This window comes from Ostrea edulis, chromosome 9 (genome assembly GCF_947568905.1).
Source record: "Ostrea edulis chromosome 9, xbOstEdul1.1, whole genome shotgun sequence".
NCBI lineage: Eukaryota > Metazoa > Mollusca > Bivalvia > Ostreida > Ostreidae > Ostrea > Ostrea edulis.
The window spans coordinates 44,173,397-44,185,665 of record NC_079172.1 but is presented as its reverse complement, the minus strand read 5'-3'; the positions used below and the strand labels follow the sequence as shown (position 1 = coordinate 44,185,665).

General features: G+C 34.0%; 1 protein-coding gene across 1 annotated transcript in view; it reads left to right on the top strand.

Moving 5' to 3' along the window:
* The first annotated feature begins 2,008 nt into the window (after positions 1–2,008).
* The window catches only part of LOC125658128 (glypican-5-like), a 44,816-nt gene continuing 34,555 nt past the window's right edge, over positions 2,009–12,269 (top strand). Inside the window, exons 1-2 of the mRNA XM_048889264.2 lie at positions 2,009–2,366; positions 2,621–2,800. Coding sequence (XP_048745221.1) covers positions 2,201–2,366; positions 2,621–2,800 — 346 coding nt within the window. The 5' untranslated portion in view covers positions 2,009–2,200. The remainder of the gene's footprint in view (positions 2,367–2,620; positions 2,801–12,269) is intronic.

The following is a 12,269-nucleotide window of genomic DNA, read 5'->3' as shown; positions in this document are numbered from 1 at the left end:
GTACTATTGACATTGTGAAACATGCTAAAGTCTGGGTTTTGTAGCTTTATTCCATTGCTGATTTTTATTTATTTTTTCGGATTTACCAAACTCGCCCGTTTTCAATATTTCATATAATTTGTAAGAGTTGTAGAACTTTGTTTACGTGGCGTCATCGTATGAACGGGAATGTTTACAGATCTGATGCTGCTATTTCTTTGCTTAAGGAATGTTACCTTATACTGAAGTAAGTTTTTTTTTTTACCGTTTCCCATCTGTTTAGCATCTATAAGTCGTTGAAATACGTCGGAAGATAATGGTTCTACTTTTCTCGTTTTATTGCCAAGTCCTCGGGATTTTAGATTTCAGAAATCGTTTTAAAACAGTTTTCTACATCAAAATTGCTGTAAATTAACATTTTATCGCCATTAGGACCGGGGATTTCTGAAAATGTTTCAGTATCACCCTCCATAATCCTCCTACTGTTTTCTGTCACCTAGAACGTTGATTGTTTTGAAATGAAGTTAAACGTGTTATTGTTCTAAATAAACAATTGTTACTTGGGTTACCCCCCTTTGCTTAGATACTCGCTACAATTTAGCGCTGTTTTCAAAAACGTTTTTATTTAATTTTTCTGCTTAAATTAAATTTTGTCGTGGAAGAAAGTATTATATATGAAAAAAATTGTGTCTAACATCATTTTTTCATGTAGTTATGTTAGATTTCAAAAGATTAAAGAAGAAATAGCCATTTGAAATTTGAGGGCGAGACAGCCCCTTGACAACGGGCCGAGACAGAGATATCTCGGCCCTTAGGGCGAGACAGCCCTACCTACTTGCAGCTGTCTCACCCTAGCCAAGATAGGTGTATCAGGGCTGATACACTACTAGGTATATGATATAGAAAAATCTCACATGGCTGTCTCACATGGGTAAAGTCTATCTCACACTGGTGATAATGTGAGAAAATTGTATCTGACGAAAATATTTATAGGTTATAGACTTTGTATGGGAAAATATGACGACCGAGTTTTTTGGCGCAGACAGACCGAGCTTGCGAGGTCCGTTCGCGACAAAAAAATTTCCCATACATAGTATATAACCTTTTTATTATATACTTTCAATTTCATTTAGAAACTAACAATAATTTTATTTTTAACAATAACTTTATCGGTTTAACTGAGTAAAAGATGAAAAACACGAAAAATTTGAAAATTAACGGCGTAGAAATTTGATTGTGACGTAATGTTTGCGGGCCGGAATGTTTGCGGGCATATATCGTGTGATATATGCCCGCAAACTTTTAAAGAAAAAAGAAGAGATGAAATTGAAAGTATATAATAACGTAAATATATATCAGTGTTTCGTCTTATTTATCCTAGAATTAAAGGATATAGACCTACTGGTGTTAATAAATTCGAATGATGCAATTACATGTAAATATCCACCTTTCATATCATTTCGACTCAAAGTCTCGTTAAAATTGATAACAAAAAGTTTTTGGTCAGCAAAATAAAAAAAAAGGGGGGGGGGGTCCGGGCCCCTGCCCCCCCCCCTTTGTTCTACAAGTAAATAAATTTACACCCCCCTTCTAAAAAAAAAGAAGATATTGCAACTTTTATGAAATTAATATATTTTATTTTATTTCGAATACATTTTTTAAGATACATATCATAAGTGTTGTAATTTTTTTTCCATGACTGATATCAATACTGTTTTTCCTTTTCTATACTTTGCCAGCATTTTAAAAAAGAAAATGCTTATAGGCCTACTTGCTAGGTCTTCTAAAATATCTTTACTTACTGTACAGACCCGTGTCAATCTTATCAGAAAATATCAGTACAACAAAATGATGAGAGACTAGAGCATGTTGGCTATTTATTTGGACCATTAATTGGTTTTTATAGCTATGACTTACTGTTTGCTTTCACCCACTGGGGATTTCAAGAATTTCCATTAAAATCAAGATGACTAATTTCATAGTATGTACACAACAATGCGCCTCCGTACAAGAACCGTCTAGCCAATCGCGTGCCGTCTTTCATCTAATCCACGAAGTGTTTACTCAAACATTCTCCATGTGTCACGGTGGAACAGCTGAAGGCTGAAAATGTATTAGAGTGTGCAACATGTGAAAAGCGATGCGATTATATTAACACCTCATACGTACTTCACAGAAAAAATTATATTTTAATTATCGATACTTATTAAGGACCAAGAAAATGGCGAAGAGTTATTTTGTGTATTTCTTTCTGTGGACTTTCTGTGCAAATTCTTTGGCGGATCTTGACAGCGAGAGCCAAACTACCGGGTGTCACCGAGTGAAGCAAGCCTACCTTCGAGAACACATCGGGCCGGGGGATCTAGTCCCAAGTGAACCAGTTTATGGTATAGAACTGGAAAATTATTTTCGCTTGCCTTTGTACTTTTTTTGTTTTGTTGATATTCTTTAATAAGGCTTGACACTTGGTGCAGCTTCTATAATTCCTAGAATTTTCGCATCCTTTTTGTATTCTAACAGACCTCTGAAATCTTTTAGTTTTAGCTACAGATAACATATTGGGATCAATAATATTCTAGATCTTTGTAAACACACGAAATACCATGGTCCGATTGTTATGTAATTTATCATTCGCTTTCAGATGGAGACATTTCAATATGCTTTAATGCAGCGTCTAAACCTACAACTGAGAAATCCTGCTGTTCCAAATCCTCAGAGCTCACTTATGTCACGGCAGCAGAAAAATTCATGAGAGACACAATACGCACTAAAAATGCGTACCTTAAAAAATTAGTTATGGACCATATTGAACAGTATGAAGGTAAGAGATAAGGCTAACGACCATGTATTATATTGACATAGAATTAGTACTTTTTATGTATGGAGGACAGATTATGCAATGGCAGCTGATATAATCATGATATATACATGGCATGTTGCTGACATTTGTAGAAAAAACCTTCTTGATGTACCCCAATTACAGATCACACTGTGTGTCAATATTGAGTAAGAATTGGTTTCGGTTCACTAGATTAACTGTCTATTTGATACTTATCAGATGATGGTCATTTTTACAGTAGTATGTACAACAGTAAAGAATTTAAATTTTTATTTTAAGAATAACTCGAAAATTATTATCATATATAATGAACTAGCTGAAGATATGTTGAAAGGCACAAAAGATATGCCCTTTCAATTCCCACATTTGTCTTCAAGATCAAAGACGTCTAAGCACTTCAAAATGGATTATGAACACCTTCTTACTGGTATAAACAGGGTATTATGACAAACTGCTAATTGATAATCACAGAATATACACTCTAATTGTGAATGTATGAAACTTTCAGACGAGTCTATAGAAAATGCTGTCTGATCACATTTGATTAGCCCTTTGAAGAAAAATTAAGGAATTTTAAACTAATTATGCTGTGCCTACTTCTTAGACAAACATGGAATTGATTTCAAAGAGAAACAGTATTTTATTTCTATTATTATAAAACATCATAGCAGGTATTTATAAATCATTGATTAATTCCACTTTGAGAAAAAATGCCTTTAGGGATAATTTGCAGTAATTTCCCTTGTAATCCCTGACCTTAATTACTCTCTAATGCAAATAAATCCAGTATTATTTTAAATCTTCCCAACATAGCTATTAAATCTTGCAGATTTGATAATGAACCAGTGTTGGAGAAGGTAGTATTTTGCACTTGTAAGCGTGGGATATAATGGTTTAAAACACTTGCGTAAATACTTAGGTTAAATTATCATAATCCCAGCTTCTGTCATAATCTAGCCTTTCCCTAGGAATGGAATTTTGTAGTCATTGATGTTGACCACTTCAAGGTTGATTCAGTGAATTACTGAAATATGAATTTACCACACACCACAACCGCAGATGTGTTATCATGAATATTAAATGTACAGTCTTATTGTGCATGATGGGATGTAAACACTTTGTAAATAAACTTTTCTCACCAGTATAAACTCTAAATTCATACATTTTTCATGAGCAGTTGGGTAATTAAAAGGAAAAGAATGTGCTATTAAAAAATATACCACAGATATGATATGTTAAAGTGCAAACTGCACTTGAGAAAAACTATTGGTCACATGTACTATACATAGCACATTTATAGAGGATAACTTGAAAAAGAATCATATATGGGGAGAATTGGAAGGGGGATGGGGTCAAAAGTGCCCTGGTGGTATTCAGAGGTTAAAAAAATGCCTGACATGGACACGCTGATGATGGATTTTTATCCTTGGTTGGTGCTTCTTCAGACAAGGTGAGGTGTGGACACAAGGTGACAGAACAGGCAGGCATTTGACATTAGTTGTCTATAAAGACCAGGGGTGACTTAGGGGGAAGTTCTGTTGACTTATGTTAGGGAGTGTTGGTTATTGTCATGTAGTACTCGTTATCAAAAATCATCGGGGGTTCTTCTGTTAGCTCTGTTAATTAAACATTTGAATGATACTCTGTGATCAGCTGATTTTTTTGGTAGACCTATCATCCTCTTCGAACTTTTAGTGAATTTAGAATAACTTGGGAAAAATTGATAAAATGGGGGGGGGGGGGGATGTGTCTCCGAATCGTGCCAGCATAAACTGGCCTAAAAGAAATTAAAGTTACTGATATGGTTTTATTCTGTAACAGTTTACATGATGTAGCGCACATGTATATCTTACAAAAATCATTGTGTCACATGGAGTTTGAATTACACTGTAGTGTCAAACTCCTCTGTTTAAGTTGTCTTTTGAAGACAGATGATATTGCAGATTGGTTTCCTGGCATTTCTGTGTATGTCATGTGAATGTGACTTGTTCTGCAGATGATTTGAGTATTTATGTTGCATGGTCACCCCCAGGTGCTGAAGTTAAATGTACAGTAAAATGTCTGGAAGATAATGGGATGTAGATTTTCATTCACTCAATCATATCCCCTTTGTATTTTGAAGATCAGATTTTGCACCTGAAAGAACCTGACTGTCCCAAAGCCTTTAAAGATATGAGTAATTTTTATGACAATTTAAGTTTTTCTTATATATCAGAGCATCATTGAAAAGTTTGAAACCTTGTATCATGCTGTGTCTTGCCAGATTTTTTCACCTAAAATCAGGTGTGGCTATCAGATTTATATGATCATGAGCTTACAGGTGTAATATCTAAATGCAAAAACTCAGTTTGGCAAGAGATCAAATATTCTAAACACAATGTTTAAAATAAAAATCAAATATACTGAAAATAGTAGCATTAAACCATTGAATTATCATCACATATGAAATGATAATGTCTGTGTGTTATACAATTATTCCGATTCATTTTAAGAGAGAGAGAAAGAAAGAGAGAGAGATGAAGAAAACCTGGTACAATTTTAAGAAAAGTAAATGAGTTTATAGGCATCATATAATGATTGAAAGGCACAAGAAGTGTTTTTTCTTTTTATGTATCATATAACTGTCAATGTATTAGCAGGCAGCAGATTTTTTGGAGAATGGTCTGATGGTACTGATTTTTACACAAACAAATTAAAAACTAATGTATAGCCAATGATTGACATGTTAAATGTTAATTCTGTATCAGGGGTGTGCAGACTGAAATACTCCAGACTGAGGGATTGTACTTGAGCCACTTTCATGAAACACATCTTCACAAATTAGATTTTAAAATATTCGGTTATCTTTAAAATGCTGGAATAAATATTTTCAACAAAATTTGAAATCCATTTAGCACTCTCTAAAAACATTATATATATTGATAACAGAAGGTACTCTGTCAACAGTTTGCAGGGTGTAAAGAAATGATCAATTATCTAATCGGAGAAATAGTAAAAAGACACCTTTTATTCGACATTTCCTTTACGTTGATAACAAAAACAGTTTGTTAAATTTTATGTGTATTGAACAATTTTCCCCATTTAATAACACTCCAGTAATTCAGAAAGAATCTGAATCCATAATCTTTTTCAATTCAGCATTGAAGAACACATTTTCTGAGATATTTTGTTATGCTGATTTCAACGTAGATAGCCTTTAAATTTTGCTCACTTTTATGAAAGAGGTTGCTACACATTTAAAAAGAGACGATTGCTGTGATAGTCATTGTACATAGAATAAAATGATAGTCATTGTACATAGAATAAAATGCTACCTGAATATTGTCTGTATGCTGATACATGTTTATTGATTGAATCTTGTCTGGATTTACAAAATGTTACATTCGATATTTTCCACCAACCAATATTCACATCCTTTTTGTAAAGGATCATTTACATCATTGACAAATATTTTTGTCTGGTAAATATACATAACAAAAGAAAAATAAACAATAATTGATAACAAAATCAGTTGTCTTTGAATTTAATTCAAATAAATTGTCACAGCTAGTTCTTTCAGATTGATGATGAATTAAAATGTTGATTAACTCATCTTCATTATTGTTCTTTAAAAAAGGAGTTTCGTTTAAATAAGGAAAATGGAAAAAACAGTTCTTGATAAAATCGTAACATTATTTCATTAAAGATCTGGTTCAAATCTTAGAGTTGTGAAGGGGAGGAGGGAGCATGTGAAAATCAGTGGATGTTCCATGTTTATAGATGTTTAATGCCCATCAGTTCAATTACAAACTCATAAGCAATCACCATAAACAACCTGTGCTGTACCTGGGCACGCATCAAGGGCTTTGGTCATGCAGAACTCCCTTTGGTGACAGAAGACCTTTACACCTATAGACAGAGAAGGGGTGAAAAAGTTTCTTCCCTACTAATCTGCTAGAATTTCATGATATTTCTTTTTATATACTGACTGCTGTTTATCAGCAACTTTGTGGGAGTTGCAGAAGGCACATAAGACACAACATTTTTATTTCTCACTCTTATCTGATTAATTTTGGTCTAGCCTTCTTTTGATAGCTGCCTAATTGGCAGCCAGATAGTACAATATTTTGTTCTGGAGTTGTCAGTTATGTTCTTTAAATCAGAGGCAGTACAGTTAAAAATGATTTAATATTGGCTTGAAAACATAAATACGGACATTTTATGCTTCATTTGAAACAAGGTATATAAAATGTACATTAATATGACTGTCTTCTATTTATTAGTCGTGATCTAACTCAGAAAATGTTTACATTGAACATGAATATTGCTGTTTTTTGCCAAAACCCCAATCTTTGTAGTACTATGTTCCATATGAGACACTGGCAGAGAGCCAGTATAATCTCCTGTGTGCCATGAGGCCTCGGTGGTAGATCTTGGCTAGCAGGTTGGTTAGATAGATGTCTAGTCTAAGGACACTAACAATAATCAGAGGTAATTGACTTAGATGTGAAAGTAATTAATCAGGGATGATCAAGTACTAGAGTCCTGTCTACAAGTGTTAGAGTTCTGATGTACAATAAATCACACACAGCTTATGTCAAGAAGTATGCAAATCTTCCAGGGAAGCCTTCAGAAAAAAGCTTCACTGGAAATGTTTGCTCTCTAATACAGTGTAGCCAATTTTTATTCACTGATCCCAATGTTTTCCCCCTATATCCTTCCTGCTTCTGTTACAAAAAACCCCAAAAAATTTCCCGCATACCATGAATCTCTGGTTTTTAAAAAAAAAAAGATTATTGTCTCCAAACAAGCCCATGTATTTTTTATGTGCTCCTATTCAAGTATGCCTCAGTACCCCTTGCTTGTCGTAAGAAGCGACTAAATGGGGTGGTCCTTGGGATGAGACTGCAAAAACCGAGGTCCCGTGTCACAGCAGGTGTGGCACGATAAAGATCCCTCCCTGTTCAATGGCCATTAGTGCTGAGCATAGGCCTAAATTTTGCAGCCCTTCACCAGCAGTGGTGACATCTTCATATGAGTGAAATATTCTCGAGAGGGATGTAAAACAATATTCAATCAATCAATATTCAAGTATGGCACAGTGCATAGATCTGTCCCAGTGCATATCTGCACATTGAACTGTCTGTCAACACCTTGTGGTTCAGATGAAAACGGTACTTATTACGGTAGGTGAGGATCATCAAACTTGGTGCATATTCCCAATAGTTAGAAGTAAAAATAAGCCTACTTGTTATCAAGGTCAAAGGTCAATGTCAAACTTACATGAAAGATAAAAACAGTACTATGCTAGAATAATTAAACTTGATACACATATTTATATTGTAATGTCACATTTGGAGTGCACTTTTAATGCTAAAATAATAGTTAGGGTTTGACAAAGCCACAACGTAAAGGGGAGTGCTTTATTTGTTAAAACCCTGACTACCATTTTAAGATGGTATGCATAAAATGTAACATTGATATGATCACCCCAGTATTATGCTGACTGTCAATTTTTTTTTTAATATTTATGTTTCAATGGAGCAAAGGGGATCACTTGAATTTATATATGGCGCTTCAAAAGATATTTTAAATGTGATATCAATATACTTTGTTATTTTATTGTTGCATAATTATGAAGTTTTTTTTGGTGTTACTTTTAAAATTTTTAATAATGGTTATAAACTTTAGATAAGATTTATTGTCTGTACTCTGTTTAGTGGTTCCATGGCCTAATTAATGGATAGCATGTTCAATCACTAATTGGCAAGCATGTGGTCCTAGGTTTATTTGAACCCAGCAGATTGGTAACAATTTTTAGGTGACCTGAGTCACTTGGTATTGCTTTTGCTCTGCATCTGTCATCATCTGTCGTGAGCTAATAATTGAACATCTTTAAATCTAACTTGATAACTATCCTTCCAATACTTTCCAAATTTCATAAGAATTAGCATCTTTGGAACAAGCTAGGGGGGCATAAATTATGGATTTCAGGACTCCTTCATCCTAGGGCCTTAGGGGTGTGGCAAAAACTACCAAAATTGACCTATTTTCAAAAATCCAAACTTTTGTAAGAAAAACTAAATGTACATGTAGTTGTGTAGAGCAGGCTGCAGTCTCTACCAAATTGTAAATTTCATGATCCCTGGGGCACTATTGGTTTTAACTACAGGGCAGGCCAAACTTGGCATATAATGTAGTGTTTATGTGTAAAACATTAAAATAACTCCTTCTTTAATACTAATTAAAAGTAAATGGATAATTAGGAGGAGCAAATTAAGGCCTTATAAGGCATTACCCAATTTGTAAATTTTATGATGCAAGGTTTAGGGGTTTTGGTACAGGGTATCATTTGAAAGACTTCTCTTTTAATTTTGGTTTATTTTTGAATTAATTGCTGCTTCCAATGAATACATTTGTAAACAGCTGTGACAATCCATAAATAAGTCATTTTTATTAGAATTTATTGCTGGAGCATATAGATATGGGATTTTATTGGTCTTTCACTACAGTAACACACTATGGAGTCTAGAATTGGTGTAATAATTAATACAAAAATATCAAATAAAGATTATGTAAAATGAACTTGATCAACTTTGTTATGTTAAGTATATTTGAGAAAAGACAGAAGATTTTGCAGACAATTGAAATTATAATATGTAGTTTGGGTTGAACAGTATACTGAAGGGTTTGATAGAGGTTGTACATACAGAATAGATTTTGCCCAGTTTATTTTCACCTACTTTGCACTTGCATGTATAATGGTGAATTCAATACCAGGTGAATATAAATTCATTCATTACTTTAAGGTAGTAAGAAACACAAATTTAAATCTGAGTGAAATCGTTTTCCAGTGTGTGTGGGCGAAAATACCTTGGGGTGAACTTATTTCCATGTATACAATATGTACACATGGTAAATGAATTTGCAGTTACCCAGGAATGACGAGCAGTAAAAAAAATAATTTTGTTATAAAAATTTCCTAGAAATAATGATCGTCTGCAGCATATTAATTTTGGTTTGTTTCATTCATTTGTCTATCTATCCATTTGGAAGTGTTTTAGAGCAACTGCATGTCTGTCTGTAGCAGTTCTTGGATTCAGGATGTTTGATATCTCAAACATCTTTCAATGAGCTGTAGCAATGAAACTTTGCACAAAGAGTCGCTTTTATTTTTTTTTAGACCAAAAGAACCATGGGACATAAATTAAACATTTCTTTTAACATTATCAAGCATTCGTTTGTAATTTGTGAAGTTTACATGGTTTTTAACATTATTGATCCATTGTTTGTAATTGTGAAGTTTACATGGTTTAAATGACCTAATATTGTTTTCAACAATTGGGTCACATTTTTTAATTGAAGCCCAAAGTGCAGTCATGATTGGATCAGAATTGATATGAGATGACAGAAGTGTACTGATAGAAGGAAACTCTTCATTGTTAGAAGTTAGAATCTGTACCTCCTCAGACTGATACAAAAGACAGAGTTTCTCTCTGAAGCAATCAATTAATTGAAAACTGACAAACTACATCACAGGATACAGCATTGGTCTAGTATTCAGGGCTTAAAACTGACAAACACCCTTTCTCTTCATAATTTTCCCCCCTTCCCTCCGAGAGTTGCAGTTCGTCTGCATGGTTACAGACATTTTGGAGTGCAAGCAGCTAGGTGCAAAGTAACCCATGCAGGTTTTCTGGATGGATGCCACAGGGATAATTTGAAAAACGAGCACTATTAATTTTTGAGAAAAAAACCTGTGTTGTGTTTTTAGCTACCACCACGTGTTAACTCTTGGGAGATCCCTTATTGTTCCAGGAACCAGAATGACTTTGAAATTCTGCAGAGTTAGATTATGTAGGAACAGACACATTAGAGAATTCATCCATTCTTCTCACACTTTTCCTGTTTATTTGCTAATTTGTGGTGTTACATGAAATTCATTGAACAATAGTAATGGTCAGTTTGCAGTGTAGACCTTGCCCCCATCCTTTACCTTTAAAACTATACTATTAGTTTAATTTACATGAAGGCAGAAAAGTTTTTTCCCTCAACAATTCAAATGATTCAAAGAAGAAATATAAAAACATTAATTTGATATAAATGACTTTCATAGTTATAAAAAACACAAATCAACTGTTGGTAAAGTTGATTGAATTTTAATGTATGGTAAAACATGTTGTTTCCTCAAGTTAGCTGTTTCATTCACTTGCATGGTGATGCAGGTCTGATCCACGTGGTAAAATTGATCCACTTTTTAGCTCACCTAAGCAGAAAGCTCAAGTGAGCTTTTCTGACCACTTTTTGTATGGCATTTATCTGTCAGTATAGGTATAGGGACCACAATAGGAGAAAAAAGTTTTATATGGGAATAATTAAAAACAAATTCCTTTCATTATAGTCAGGGCCATACACTAAATCATATCAAAATGCAAGCATTCCTATTAAGGTGTATATAGATTCAAATTTTTTTTATGCCCATGCAGTGACTAAAGCCAGGGGGCATATTGTTTTTGTCTTGTCTGTCTGTCCAAACTTTAACCTTGCTCATAATTAACTTTTGAATGGTGAGTGATAGAGCTTTCATATGTGTATTTCTTGTGACAAGTAAGACCTTTCTTTCTGTATCAAAGTTACCTTATGACTTTGACCCAGGAGTTCGGCATACTGGTAAGAAAATCTAACCTAGGCAAAAGCTTTAAACTATTTAAAGTAAAGCTTTCATTGTAAAAGATTCCCTATAGCAAGACCTAACTTACTTTTCATGCCATGATATTTGACCTTGTGATCTTAGCCTTGGCATTTGACTCAAATTTCAAAACTAATGCTCATCTCATAACTTTTGAATGGTGAGTGATATATTTCTTTCATATTTTGTTTAAGCATTCTCCTTATGACAAGGCATTTTTAGTACCAAAGTTTTTGACCTCGTAACTTTTGATTTTGACCTACTTTTGAGAAAAGGAAAGCTAGGCAGTATCTACCGACTGATTAAGATAGGGCTTTCATATTTTGTAGATAGATTCCATATGATAAGACCTTAGATTTCACACCATGTATTTTGACCTTGTGTCGTAGTTGTGACCATATTGGACTATGTTGGGGCCACAGTATGGGGTAAAAAAAAATGTTCATAGGAATGAATATTTAAAAACAATCTTAGAAATTTAACACCTAAACAACAACAGGATCATTTAGTGACTTAGGTAAGTCGTATGGCCCATGGGCCTCTTGTTTTAACAACAGCAGGATCATTTAGTGACTTAGGTAAGTCGTGTGGCCCATGGGCCTCTTGTTTTAACAACGGCAGGATCATTTAGTGACTTAGGTAAGTCGTGTGGCCCATGGGCCTCTTGTTTTAAATTATCCAAACGCTTGTGATGGTTAACTTGATTGTATGCGGACAAAGTATTAATTATGAGTCTATACAGCTCTGTGTTTGATATGAAAATGGATGGAAAGAGTTGGACAA